This window comes from Carcharodon carcharias, chromosome 32 (assembly GCF_017639515.1).
Source record: "Carcharodon carcharias isolate sCarCar2 chromosome 32, sCarCar2.pri, whole genome shotgun sequence".
Taxonomy (NCBI): domain Eukaryota; kingdom Metazoa; phylum Chordata; class Chondrichthyes; order Lamniformes; family Lamnidae; genus Carcharodon; species Carcharodon carcharias.
Window position 1 is genome coordinate 23,486,795 of NC_054498.1, and position 14,721 is coordinate 23,501,515.

The following is a 14,721-nucleotide window of genomic DNA, read 5'->3' on the forward strand; positions in this document are numbered from 1 at the left end:
CACACACACTGTACGCCATCCAACTCCCCACCCTCTCACACACACTGTACCCCATCCAACTCCCCACCCTCTCACACACACTGTACCCCATCCAACTCCCCACCCTCTCACACACACTGTAACCCATCCAACTCCCCACCCTCTCACACACACACTGTCCCCCATCCAACTCCCCACCCTCTCACACACTGTACCCCATCCAACTCCCCACCCTCTCACACACACACTGTACCCCATCTAACTCCCCACCCCCTCTCACACACACACTGTACCCCATCCAACTCCCCACCCCCTCTCACACACACACTGTACCCCATCCAACTCCCCACCCTCTCACACACACACTGTACCCCATCCAACTCCCCACCCTCTCTCACACACACACTGTACCCCATCTAACTCCCCACCCCCTCTCACACACACACTGTACCCCATCCAACTCCCCACCCTCTCACACACACACTGTACCCCATCCAACTCCCCACCCTCTCACACACACTGTACCCCATCCAACTCCCCACCCTCTCTCACACACACACTGTACCCCATCCAACTCCCCACCCCCTCACACACTCTACCCCATCCAACTCCCCACCCTCTCACACACACTGTACCCCATCCAACTCCCCACCCTCTCACACACACTGTCCCCCATCCAACTCCCCACCCCCTCACACACACTGTACCCCATCCAACTCCCCACCCTCCCACACACACTGTACCCCATCCAACTCCCCACCCTCTCACACACACTGTACCCCATCCAACTCCCCACCCCCTCACACACACTGTACCCCATCCAACTCCCCACCCTCTCACACACACACTGTACCCCATCCAACTCCCCACCCTCTCACACACACTGTACCCCATCTAACTCCTCACCCTCTCACACACACTGTACCCCATCCAACTCACCACCCTCTCACACACACTGTACCCCATCCAACTCCCCACCCCCTCACACACACTGTACCCCATCCAACTCCCCACCCTCTCACACACACACTGTACCCCATCCAACTCCCCACCCTCTCTCACACACACTGTACCCCATCCAACTCCCCACCCCCTCACACACACAGTGTACCCCATCCAACTCCCCACCCTCTCACACACACACTGTACCCCATCCAACTCCCCACCCTCTCACACACACTGTCCCCCATCCAACTCCCCACCCTCTCACACACACTGTACCCCATCCAACTCCCCACCCTCTCTCACACACACTGTACCCCATCCAACTCCCCACCCTCTCACACACACTGTACCCCATCCATCTCCCCACCCTCTCTCACACACACTGTTTCCCATCCAACTCCTCACCCTCTCACACACACACTGTACCCCATCCAACTCCCCACCCTCTCACACACACACTGTACCCCATCCAACTCCCCACCCCCTCACACACACACTGTACCCCATCCAACTCCCCACCCTCTCACACACACTGTACCCCATCCAACTCCCCACCCTCTCTCACACACACTGTACCCCATCCAACTCCCCACCCTCTCACACACACTGTACCCCATCCAACTCCCCACCCTCTCACACACACTGTACCCCATCCAACTCCCCACCCTCTCTCACACACTGTATACCATCCAACTCCCCACCCTCTCACACACACTGTACCCCATCCAACTCCCCACCCTCTCACACACACTGTCCCCCATCCAACTCCCCACCCTCTCACACAGACTAGAGTGAGAGAGAGAGTCTGGGGAATTAGGAATGTGAAATGAGGAGATGGTGGAAGCTATGAACAGATATTTTCTCTGTACCTTCATCATAAAAGACACAAATAACATCCCAGAAATACTTGTAAATCAAGAGATGAAGAGTAGGATGGAACTTAAAACAATTACAATCACCAGGGAAAGACAACTGAGAACATTATTCAGATTAAAAGCTGACAAGTCCCCAGGTCCTGATGGACTTCACTCTAGCATCTTAAAAGAAGCGGCTGATGACACAGTAAATGCATTGGTTTAAATTTACCAAAATTCCCCTGATTCTGGAAAGGTCCTATCAGATTAGAAAATAGCAAATGTAACTATCCTATTCAAGAAAGGAAGCAGACAGAAAACAGGAAACGACAGGCCAGTTGGTCTAATGTCTATCGTGCGGAAAATGCTAGAATCTATTATTAAGGAGGTTATAGGAGGGCACTTAGAAAATCTTAGTGCACTTAGGCAGAGTCAACATTGTTTTGTGAAAGGAAATCAAACGAATTAATTAGAGTTCTTTGGGGAATTAACAAGTAACATAAATAAAGGGGGACCTGTAGATGTGGTGTACTTGGATTTCCAAAAGGCATTTATAAGACGCCAAATTAAAGGTTATTACGCAAAATAAGAGCTCATGCTGTAGTGGGAATTTATTATCATGGTTAGAGGATTGATTAGTTAACAGGAAGCAGAGAGTATGGACAAATGGGTCATTTTTGAGTTGGCAAGTTCAAATCCATGGAGTGCCACAAGGATCAGTGCTGAGGCCTCAACTATTTACAATCTATATTAATGACTTTGACAAAGGGACTGAAAGTATAAATTCATGGATGACACAAAGGTGGGTAGGAAAGCAAATTGTGAGGAGGACATAAAGAATTTACAGAGGGACTTAGATAGGTTAAGTGAGTGGGGAAAAAATTGGCAGACGGAGTATAAAGTGGGAAAGTCTGAACTCATCCACTTTGTCAGGAAGAGTAGAAAGTCAGTACGTTAATGAAATGGAGAGAGACTGCATAGCTCCATTGAATAGAGGGAGCTGGGTGCATGGATCTCAGAAAGTTAGTATGCAGGTGCAGCAAGTGTTTAGGAAGGCAAATGGAACTTGTTGTTTATTGCAAGGGGAATGGAATGTATAAGTAGGGAGGATTTGTGGCAGTTGTAAGGGGCGTTGGTGCGACCATGGGTGTGGGCGTCATAGCAGCTGGGAGCGGAAGGTATCGGGAGATCCCAAAAATCGGTTTCACGTCCCTGTAAAACCAGTTTGCGATCGTCCACACTGCCCATTAATGGCAGGGCCACGTTTCCCTTCACCGCACATCAGGAACCTAATTTCAATATTTTAGCATCTCATTATAAGCCCTGCTTTCTGGAATCATCTCCCCAGGCCGGATCATCCGGACACGTTGGCGGGATTGCACGCGGATGTGTTTCATACTTGTGCACCAGGCGAGCTGCACTTCACTCGGGACTCCGAGGTTTGTTTGCCCCCCTTGCTTCGGGCAGCCCTCACAGCCACATCAGTGCCAGGCTTCGCAGGCAGCACTACATCACTTTTAGGGGGACTCACGGGCAGGTCTCTACCGACCAGGCCGGCCACAAGATGGGGATGGCTTTTCAATGGCTGCCGGGCCCCGGCTTGCTTGTGGACAGGGGGAAAGAGGCCTCAGACAAGGGAAGATGCTGCAGGGTGGGGGCTATTTATTGCAGAAAATAAAAGCTAGGGGTGTAGGGGGTAACACACTGGCATGGATAGAAGATTGGCTGGCTAACAGGAAGCAGAGAGTTGGCATAAATGGGTCTTTTTCTGGTTGGCAGGATGTGATGAGTGGCGTGACACAGGATTCAGTGCTGGGACCTCAACTGTTTACAATTCATATAAATGATTTGGATGAAGGAAACATAGGTAGTTAGCTAAATTTACTGATGACACAAAGATAGGTGGGAAAGTAAATTGTGAAGAGCATGTAAGGAGGCTACAAAATGTGAAATTGTTCATTTTGGCAGGAAGAATTAAAAAGCTTATTATCTAAATGGTGAGAGATTGCAGAGCTCTGAGACTCAGAGGGATCTGGGTGTCCTAGTGCATGAATCACAAAAGGTTAGTGTGCAGGTATGGCAGGTAATTCGGAAAGCTAATAGAATGTTATCATTTATTGTGAGGGGAATTGATTATGAAAGTAGGGAGTCCATGCTTCAGTTGTACAGGGCATTGTTGAGACCACATCTGGAGAATTGTGTACAATATCGGTCTCCTTATTTAAAGAAAGATGTAAACACTTTAGAAGTTCAGAGAAGATTTACTAGACTAACACCAGGAATGGGTGGGTTGTCTTATGAGGAAAGACTGGGCAGGTTAGGCTTGTATCCACTGGAGTTTAGAAGAGTAAGAGGCGACTTGATTGAAACCTTTAAGCTCCTGAGGGGTCTTGACAGGGTGGATGTGGGGAGGATGTTTCTTCTTGTGGGAGAATCTAGATCCAGGGGTCACTGTTTAAAAATAAAGGGTCACTCATTTAGGACAGAGAAGAGGAGAAATTTTTTCTGTCAGAGGGTTGTGAGTCTTTGGAACTTTGTCTTAAAAGGTGGAAGCTGAATCTTTGAATATTTTTAAGACAGAGCTAGATAGATTCTTGATTAACAAGGGAGTGAAAGGGCATCGGGGGTAGGCAGGAATGTGGGGTTGAGGTTACATTCAGATCAGCCATGATCTTATTGAGTGGGGGAGCAGGCTCGAGGGGCCAAGTGGCCTACTCCTGCTCCTAATTCATATGTTTGTCTGTACACTGGGTATCCCAGGATGTGTGTGGAGTCACGTGTTGATCTGTGCAAGTGGCCTCAATATGGTGAGTGTTGAGGAGGCAGTCTTCAGAGGAGAAGAGGCCAGATGGACATGAGAGGGTGTGTGTGTGTGTGTGGTGTGTGATTTTTGTGTGTGTGTGTGTGTGTGGTGTATGTGTGTGTGTGTGATGTGTGTGTGTGGTGTGTGTGTGGTGTGTGATGTGTGTGTGTGTATGGTGTGTGTGTATGGTGTGTGTGTGTGTGGTGTGTGATGTGTGATGTGTGTGTGTGTGGTGTGTGGTGTGTGATGTGTGTGTGTTTTGTGTGTGTGTGTGTGTATGGTGTGTGTATATGGTGTGTGTGTGTGTGTGTATGTGTGGTGTGTGTGTGTGAGTGTTTTGTGTGTGTGTGTGTGTGTGTGTGTGTGTATGGTGTGTGTGTGTGGTGTGTATGTGTGTGTATTGTGTATGGTGTGTGTGTGTGTGGTGGGTGTGTGTGGTGTGTGTGTGTGTGGTGTGTGTGTGTGTGTATGTGTGCACGTGTGTGTATGTGTGCACATGTGTGCGGCGCATGTGCATGTGTGCATGCATGCATGTGTGTGCACTTATGTGCACGTGTACACACTTGTGTGAGTGAGCATGCTTATTTGTGTGTGTGCAAGTGCATGTGTGCGTGCAAATGCATGTGTGTGTGCGCAAGTGTGTGCGTGTGTGTGTGTGCGCACACCTGCGTGTGGTGTATGTGTGTGCACACATGTGTGTGTGTTGTGTGTGTGTGGTGTGTGTGTGTGTGTGTGTGTGTGTGTGTGTGTGTGGTGTGTGGTGTGTGTGTGTGTGTGTTGGGTGTGTGTGTGTTATGTGTGTGTGTGTGTGTGTGTGTGTGTGTGTGTGGTGTGGTGTGGTGTGTGTGTGTGTGTGTGTGTGGTGTGGTGTGTGTGTGTGTGTGTGTGTGTGTGTGGTGTGTGTGTGTGTGTGTGTGTGTATGTGGTGATGTCCCATGAGATGCCAGTGAATGTGTGAGTTGAGTGATGAGATGGTTGCCTTATCCTAGCAGCACGCTTCTAAATTTTATTCTACACTAAGTACTCTTCTAAACTCCAGTGGATACAAGTCTAGACTGTCCATCCTTTCCTCATAAGACAACCCACCCATTGGCGCCCGGAGTGAGGAAACGGTGAGGTACCGGCATGGCGGGTTATTCAGAGACCCCCCCCACCCCTGCCAGCGAGGTGGCATGTTTCCTGTGGCTGCATAATTAATGAAGTGGGAAGTGGAAGACACGGTGTGACAACCCACCTTTGCGGCCGGCAGGTAAAACATCGTTTTTCACTCCCACTACTGCACTCAGTGCAAATCTGGGACGACTCCACCCCACATCTGGAGTACTGTGTACAGCTTGGGTCTCCTCATTTAAGAAAGGATATAATTGCGTTAGAAGCAGTTCAGAGAAGGTTCACTCGATTGATTCCTGGGATGAGGGGGGTTATCTTATGAGGGTAAGTTGGACATATTGGGCCTGTATCCATTGGAGTTTAGAAGAATGAGAGGTGATCTTATCGAAATGTATAAGATCCTGAGGGGACTTGGCAGGGTGGATGCTGAGAGGGTGTTTCCCCTTGTGGGAGAGACTAGGACATTTTATAAATAAGTTTAAAGCGGCGATGAGGAGAATTTTTTTCTCAGAGGTTTGTTAGTCTGTGGAATTCTCTTCCTCAGAGAGTATTCGAGGTTGGGCCACTGAATGTTCTTAACTGAATTAGACTCTTGATTAACCATTGGAAGTCAAAGGGTATAGGGGGTAGACAGGAAAGTAGAGTTGAGGCCACAATCAGTTGAGAAATGATCTTATCAAATGGTGGAGCAGGCGCAAGGGGCTGAATGGCCGATTCCTGCTCCTAATTGATATGTTTGTATGATTGCACAAGGTTCAGTACCATTTGTGACTCCTCAGATACTGAAGTAGTCCATGTCCATATGTGGCAAGGAACATTTGCACCACACAAATGTCAGGCAATGTCCCCCTCCACCAAGAGAGAATCAAACCATCTCCCCTAGCCTTACCAGAATCCCCCACCATCGACATCCTGGGGGTTAGCATTGACCAGAAACTGAACTGGACTAGCCATATGATCAGGTCAGGGGCTAGGAATTCTGCGACGAGTAACTCACCTCCTGACTCCCCAAAGCCTGTCCACTGTCTACGGGCACAAGTCAGGAGTGTGTTGGAATACACCGGACTTGTTGGCTAGATTGGCATCTATCCACCAGTTTAAACATTCACTCCCTCCACCACCGACGCACAGTAGCAGCAGTGTGTACCATCAACAAGATGTACTGCAGGAACTCACCTAGGCTCCTTCGACAGCACCTTCCAAACCCACAACCACTGCCATCTAGAAGGACAAGGGCAGCAGACACATGGGAACACCACCACCTGGAAGCTCCCCTCCAAGCCACTCACCATCCTGACTTGGAAATATATCGCCATTCCTTCACTGTCACTGGGTCAAAATCCTGGAACTCCCTCCCTAACAGCACTGTGGGTGTACCTCCACCACATGGGCTGCAGTGGTTCAAGAAGGCAGCTCACCACCACCTTCCCAAGGGCAATTAGGGATGGGCAACAAATGCTGGCCTAGGCAGCGACACCCATGTCCCATAAGAGAATTTTTAAAAAGTGCTGTGATCTGAATTTGCATATGAATGGGGCTAAGGTGGGCTTACAAGTGAGAAGCAGCATCTGCCGATACTCCTGTGTAGTTTTCTGTGGATCCTGCTCCTGATCTGACCCTTTCCCTAAAGATGGAGTGGGGGTGCTGGCCTTTTCCCTTTGCTCCTCGCTGATGTCCTAACCACCCTGTGTGGTCGAACTAGCCCGGAGCTGCAACCTGTGGCTCCAGAGTCACATCTTCCTTCAGCCTGCCCCTTTTCATCCGGGGGTCACAACAGTGCTGGCTGGTGAGCCTCCTCCATCTCGTCCTGTCACCCACCCATCCCTTGGGTCTGTTTTCTGTGGAGTAAAGAAGGTTGAGAGGAGATTTGATCGAGGTGTTCAAAATCCTGAGAGGCCTGGACAGTGTAGCTAGGGAGAAACCGTTCCCCTTGGTGGAAGGATCGAGAACGAGAAGGCACAGATTTAAGGTAATTGGCTAAAGAAGCAATGGCAACATGAGGAACACCTTTTCACACAGTGAGTGGTCAGGATCTGGAATGCGCTGCCTGAAAGTATGGTGGAGGCAGGGTCAGTCGAGGCGTTCAGTAGGGAATTGGATTGATATCTAAAAAAGGAAGAACGTGCAGGCTTACGGAGAGAAGGCGGGGCAATGGCACTAGGTGAATTGCCCCAATGGAGAGCTAGGACAGACACAGTGGGCTGAATAGCCTCCTTCTGTGCTGTAACCATTCCATGATTCATTTCGATCTCCGCTCAGCAACTCTTTTCTTTCCTCACCATCAGGTCAGCTCCTTGCCCGCTTCTTCCTGTCAACCCACCCGCATTTAGACTTGCCATTTTGAGTTTGACCCTTTCTTCACATTCCGCACCTGCCCCCCACCCCCCCCGCCCCCCGAGCTCAGGCGGGGATTCTGCAGGTTGCTGCAGGGCGCACACCCTAGCACAGACCCCATTTCCACTCAGACTAACCATCGTCTTTGGATTTGGTGGCTGGTTTTCCGCATGGATGTCATTCCTGCTGCTGAGCCTAAGCCTCCCCATTTATCCCAGCTAGGGACCAGCACCAACACACACTCACTCCTCTGCACCAGCAGCATTTAATGGATCATTGGACTCTCAAACCTTTTCCAGTTGGACCACATTAACATGAAAAAGGCTGAAGAAAGACTAAGTAAGAGGTGTATTTTTATTGTGGGGGGGGGGGATATAAGACTAATCCCTTATGCTGCACCTCCAGGTTTCAAATGGTTATCTTAATGAAAAGCACCATTATGCTCTAAATAAACCTCTTTGAGTGGTATAACTACACCAGGGTTAGAGATAATGCCATTAGTTTGAGCACCAGCTTTTATGTTTTATTTCTGATATAGCTGAGGTGATAAATGACCCTGAATGAGCTTCTTTTAAATCACAGTAAGGAATCGCCAGACAAATTATCTTCATTCTAAGCATCTCGGGTTAAAAATGACTTTGCTGACAAAAAGGAAGTTTAAAAGCAAAGTGATAATTGAGAGTTGGGTCTATTCTAATTTCCACCGATACATAAATTCAATGTTTTTTTATTATCGAATCAGAGTTACACATCTGTGTTTGGGGGATAAGGTGGTGGAGTGGTAATCTCACTGTAATGTTAATAATCCAGAAGCCCAGGTTAAACCTCTGGGGACATGGGTTCAAATCCCACCACCACAGCAGCTGGTGGAATTTAAATTCAATTACTAATCTGGAATTGAAATGTTAGTCTCAGTAATTGTGACTATGAAAGGATTGCTGTAAAAACCCATCTGGTTCACTAATGCCCTTTAGGGAAGGAAATCTGCCATCCTTACCTGGTCTGGCCTACATGTGACTCCAGACCCACAGCAATGTGGTTGTTTCTTAACTACCCTCTGACAGAGCCCAGCAATCAACTCAGTTCAAAGGCAATAAATGCTGGGCTTACCAGTGATCACCACATCCCATGAAAGAAAAACAATAAAGGTATAAAATTTGATTTGGAAATGCCAAATTTTTACTCTGTGGCTCCCAATAGCTTTTATTTTAGGCAGTTCACCAAACTTCCCTAGACAGCACCTTCCAACCCCACGGCTGCCACCATCTAGAAAGACAAGGGCAGCAGGTACATGGGAACATCACCACCTGGAAGTTCCCCTCCAAGTCACTCACTGTCCTGACTTGGAAATATATCACCATTCCTTCACTGTCGCTGGGTCAAAATCCTGGAACTCCCTCCCTAACAACACTGTGGGTGCACCTACACCACGTGGACTGCAACGGCTCAAGAAGGCAGCTCAGCACCACCTTCTCAAGGGCAACTAGGGATGGGCAATAAATGCTGGCCCAGCCAGCGACCCCCACATCCCATAAATGAATAAAAAGAGCTCTTTCTTTGTGGAGTAGGCAGCCTGGGTAGTGAAGCCGCTGACCCCTGTGTGGGGATGGGATGCTCATTCATGTGGTTGTTTTCTTTTCTTGCAGACATGATGACCTGAAGGAGATGCTGGACAGTAATAAGGACTCTCTGAAGCTGGAGGCAATGAAGAGGATTGTAGCGGTGAGTCAAATCGATCTAGAAATGGGCAGGGATTGCTTATTGGAAGAGGATTGTAGCGGTGAGTCTAATCGAGGTAGAAATGGGCAGGGGTTGTTTATTGGAAAGTTGACTGTAACCAGTGACCAGGCTTGTCCGAGCTTTTCCGTGTTGGTCAGGCCACATTTCAAAATTTTTCTCACTCAGAGAGCAAATTTCGCAAAGATAACATTTGGCACCACATTAAACATAAATTTATAAAAATACCAGAGGCATGAATAGAAACAACTTACTGAGCAAAAAAAACAATGAGTAATGAATAAAGCTGAGTATCAGGATGTGATAGGGTGAGAGTGTGTGTGTGTCCGGCTCACTCCCAGGCTCAGGGTGCGCACCCACTCACTGTGAGGGTCCGTGCGGGTGAGGGTCCGTGTGGGCGAGGGTGGGTGCGGGTGAGGGTGGGTGAGGGTGAGGGTGGGTGCGGGTGAGGGTGGGTGCGGGTGAGGGTGGGTGCGGGTGAGGGTGGGTGAGGGTGAGGGTGGGTGCGGGTGAGGGTGGGTGCGGGTGAGGGTGGGTGCGGGTGAGGGTTTGTGCGGGTGAGGGTGGGTGAGGGTGAGGGTTTGTGCGGGTGAGGGTGAGGGTCCGTGCGGGCGAGGGTAGTTGAGGGTGAGGGTGGGTGTGGGTGAGGGTGGGTGCGGGTGAGGGTTTGTGTGGGTGAGGGTGGGTGAGGGTGAGGGTTTGTGCGGGTGAGGGTGGGTGAGGGCGAGGGTGGGTGCGGATGAGGGTGGGTGAGGGTGAGGGTGGGTGAGGGTGAGGGTGAGGGTGGGTGCGGATGAGGGTGGGTGAGGGTGAGGGTGAGGGTGGGTGAGGGTGAGGGTGGGTGCGGATGAGGGTGGGTGAGGGTGAGGGTGAGGGTGGGTGAGGGTGAGGGTGGGTGCGGATGAGGGTGGGTGAGGGTGAGGGTGAGGGTGGGTGAGGGTGAGGGTGGGTGCGGATGAGGGTGGGTGAGGGTGAGGGTGAATGAGGACCCTGAGACTGGGAGTGAGCCAAACCTATGGATATACTCTGGCCCTGCACACACTCTCCCCTCACACTCTCTACCCCCCTCACACTCTCTACCCCCCTCACGCTCTCTACCCCCCTCACACTCTCTACCCCCCTCACACTCTCTACCCCCCTCACGCTCTCTACCCCCCCTCACGCTCTCTACCCCCTCACACTCTCTACCCCCCTCACACTCTCTACCCCCCTCACGCTCTCTACCCCCCTCACGCTCTCTACCCCCCTCACGCTCTCTACCCCCCTCACGCTCTCTACCCCCTCACACTCTCTACCCCCCTCACGCTCTCTACCCCCTCACACTCTCTACCCCCCTCACGCTCTCTACCCCTCACACTCTCTACCCCCCTCACGCTCTCTACCCCCTCACGCTCCCTACCCCCCTCACGCTCTCTACCCCTCACACTCTCTACCCCCCTCACGCTCTCTACCCCCTCACATTCTCTACCCCCCTCACGCTCCCTACCCCCCTCACGCTCTCTACCCCCTCACGCTCTCTACCCCCTCACGCTCTCTACCCCCTCACGCTCTCTACCCCTCACGCTCTCTACCCCCTCACACTTGCTTTCCCCCCCAAAAAAACACTCTTTTCCCTCCTCACACTCTCATCTCCCCTCACAACCTCTCCACCTCACAGACTCTCTCCTACCCTCGCCCCCCCCAGCTATCTCCCCTCTGCCTCTCTCTCTATCACTCTCCCTCTCTCCACCCCCTCCTCTTTCTAACCAATCCCACACTCCCTAACCCTCCCCTACACTCTCCCTCTCTCCCTCTCTCTCTCCCTCTCTCTGAGTTCCCAGTCACTCCCTCACTGAGGCACCAGTTCCGGCTGCCTCACCTCACTCTCTGGCCCCATCTGGGCCCCACTCTACCTGCCTTGCCCTCCGCCCTGGTCTGGTCTACCTGCCCCCCGCTGGAACTCGCCTGCCCCCTGCCCCCCCCCCCCCCCCACCCCCACCCTGGGCACCTCTGCCCCCTGGGGCCCACTCCCTGGGCCCTGAACTCACCCGCTGCTGCTGCTGGTGTTTGCTGCACTTCCCCTCACAGGTTGTTTCTCTCCCACTAGTGAGCCTATCAGCAGCCAACACGGGGATGAAATGGCCTGTGATTGGCCGAGCAGCTCCACACGGGATCTTCCATTCAGACTTACCTGATCGGTCAGCATTTTGAAAACTGGCTCCGGGAGCTGCATCCAATTCATTGGTCAAGGCTGTTCTAGGCTCTTAATCGCCCTACTAGAGTCCTATATTTTCCCTTAAGTTTTAAAAAAATAACATATTGCGGATGTTGGAAATCTGAAATAAAAACTGGAAACGTTGGAAAAACTCAGCTGGAACTGAGTCCGGAAGACGAGGCATATTGGACTCGAAACGTTAACTCTCTTTCTCTCTCCAGGGACGCTGCCAGACCTGCTGAGCTTTTCCAGCATTTTCTGTTTTTATTTCCTATATATTCCCGCCTGTGTTCAGTTAGCGAGTGTCCTGCAATCTTGTGCGGCTATTAGTTTTTCTGTGGTGAAAAGTTTGCTAAAGAGTGGGCACTCACAGGAATACCAAGATAAAAGCAAAATACTGCGGATGCTGGAAATCTGAAACAAAAACAAAAATAGCTGGAAAATCTCAGCGGGTCTGACAGCATCTGTGGAGAGGGATACAGAGTTAACGTTTCGAGTCCGTATGACTCTTCAACAGAACCTGATGAAGTCATACAGACTCATTGAAGTACCATCTGCAAGGAATTGTGCCCAAGGGGTTTTCTCACTTCACTCTTATGGCTATGGGGTTGGAGGCAGGGGTGGAGGAAGCAGGGTGTGGCGGAGGAGATGGTGGTTTCGGAGTAATATCTCTGGACTAACAGTCCAGAGGCCCAGGTGAATGTAATGGGGACACAGGTTCAAATCCCACCACAGTAGCTGTTGGAAGTTAAATTCAATTAATAAACCTGGAGCATAAAGCTAGTCTCAGTAATGGTGACTATGAAATCGCTATCGATTGTTGGTTCACTAATATCCTTTGAGGGAAGGAAATCTGCCATCCTTACCCGGTCTGGCCTACATGTGACTCCTGATCCACAGTGATGTGGTTGACTCTTACCTGCCCTCTGCAATTGCCTAGCTAGATTCAAGGACAATTCAGTTGGGCAACAAATGCTGGCCTTGCCAATGACACCCACATCCCATGAATAAAGACCAACAGCAACTTGCATTCATATAGCGCCTTTCATGCAGAAAGTAGTCCCACGGCACTTCACAGAGCCATAGTCAAACTGATGTGGCCACTGTTAGGCGGGACAGCCAAAGCCTTGGTCACAAGTCACGTTTCTAGGCCAAGTTTTTGATTGGTCATGGGATGCGGGTGTCAATGGCAGAGCCTTTGTTGCCCCTCCCTAATTGCCCTTGAACTGAGTGGCTTGCTGATCCATTTCAGAGGGCAGTTAAAAGTCACCTGCCATTGCTGTGGTTTCCAGGGTGTGGGACTAGGCAGCTGAAGGCATGGTCACCAGTGGTGGGGCAGGTGAGTGTGACCGGGTCTCCGATCTTTCCCAGCAGCTGGACACCCAGTGCCAGTCAGACCCCTGATGTGTGGGATGTGCTGAAATGATTATCTCCCACTGTTGCTGCGGTTACCAGTGTTTGCAGGATCTGGGACTATTCGATATTGGGGTAGGCGGTGGTGCAGTGATATTGTCACTAGACTCGTATTCCAGAGACCCAGCGTAACACTCTGCCGACTCCGGTTCGAATCCCACCACGGCAGAGGGTGAAATTTGAATTCAATAAAAATCTGGAATTAAAAGTCTAATGATGACCATGAACCCATTGCCGATTGTCATAAAAACCCACCTGGTTCACTAATACCCTTTAGGGAAGGAAATCTGCCATCCTTACCTGGTCTGGCCTACGTGTGACTCCAGATCCACAGCAATGTGGTTGACTCTTAACTGCCCCTCTGAACAAGGGCAGTTAGGGATGGGCAATAAGTGCTGGTCTAGCCAGTGACGCCCACATCCCATGAACGAATAAAAGAAATGATCGCATCAACCAGCCAACCCAGATGTAAACGGTGTAAGTTTGTTGTGTTTCACTCATTGAGTATTGCTGAAATGAGAGACATGTTGTCGAAACTTTTCATCTTGCACTCCTCAGGACAAATGTAAGAATGCCAAATTTCAAATGATCACAACAATTTGCTCTGCAGGGGAAAAGGGGAGCTGATTGGTTGGCTAGTTGACTCTGATTGTTGCCACGGAGAAAGCAGCAGGGAACTATTGGCTTCCCAAGCTCCGGGCTAATTCGAAAGGGGTGCAAGACTTGAACATATTCCTTTTGTTTGCAGAAAATGGGTCCCTTTGTATGAATGTCTGGTGCTTCGAGCAAGCGTAAATGAGCTGCATTATGAGCTCAACTGATTATCTGAAATTGGTTGTTAGTGAAGCTATTAGCGTACTCAGGATTGTTCAGCAAGTGCTGCCCAATCACAGAAACACACCCAACAGTGGATATCTTGTTTTTGGTCTTGCAAGCACAGGCTGGTTATTGGGTATTACTGCTGATGGAAGGAAAACCCCGTGTCTATTGTATCTCATAGCAATAACTTCATTTTAATATTTGAGACATTACCCTTATAGCACAATTATTGTTGGATTCAAAGGTCGAATTATAGTCAAGTCCGAAATACCCATGTGAAAAGAAATGATGTTGGCACAAATTGGGATACCAGGTATGCCGTTTATTGCTTCCTTGGGTTTTCCCCTGGGCATTGTGCCCAGCTGAGGCGCAGTGCCCAATTTAGACCAGGGCCTCTGCAACTTGTGCTCCCTCATTTGTACCAGGATGGACTTAGGTTGCCCCATTTTCCTAACATGTATTATTTCAACGTGACAAGTTTACATAGGAAATTCCCATTATAAAAAGGAAGTTCTAATGGAAAACATTGACAG

At 49.9% G+C, this 14,721-nt stretch overlaps 1 protein-coding gene across 4 annotated transcripts in view; it reads left to right on the forward strand.

Annotated features, from left to right (window-relative positions):
• Positions 1-14,721, forward strand: part of LOC121271979 (AP-3 complex subunit beta-2) — a 204,079-nt gene that overhangs the window by 96,062 nt on the left and 93,296 nt on the right. For 3 of the 4 annotated variants that reach the window (XM_041178247.1, XM_041178248.1, XM_041178249.1), the window contains exon 2: positions 9,672-9,747. In XM_041178247.1, the coding sequence (XP_041034181.1) occupies positions 9,672-9,747 (76 nt within the window). Of the gene's footprint in view, positions 1-5,810; positions 5,831-9,671; positions 9,748-14,721 lie in introns of those variants that run through there. The other variant, XM_041178250.1, reaches the window with a different exon arrangement.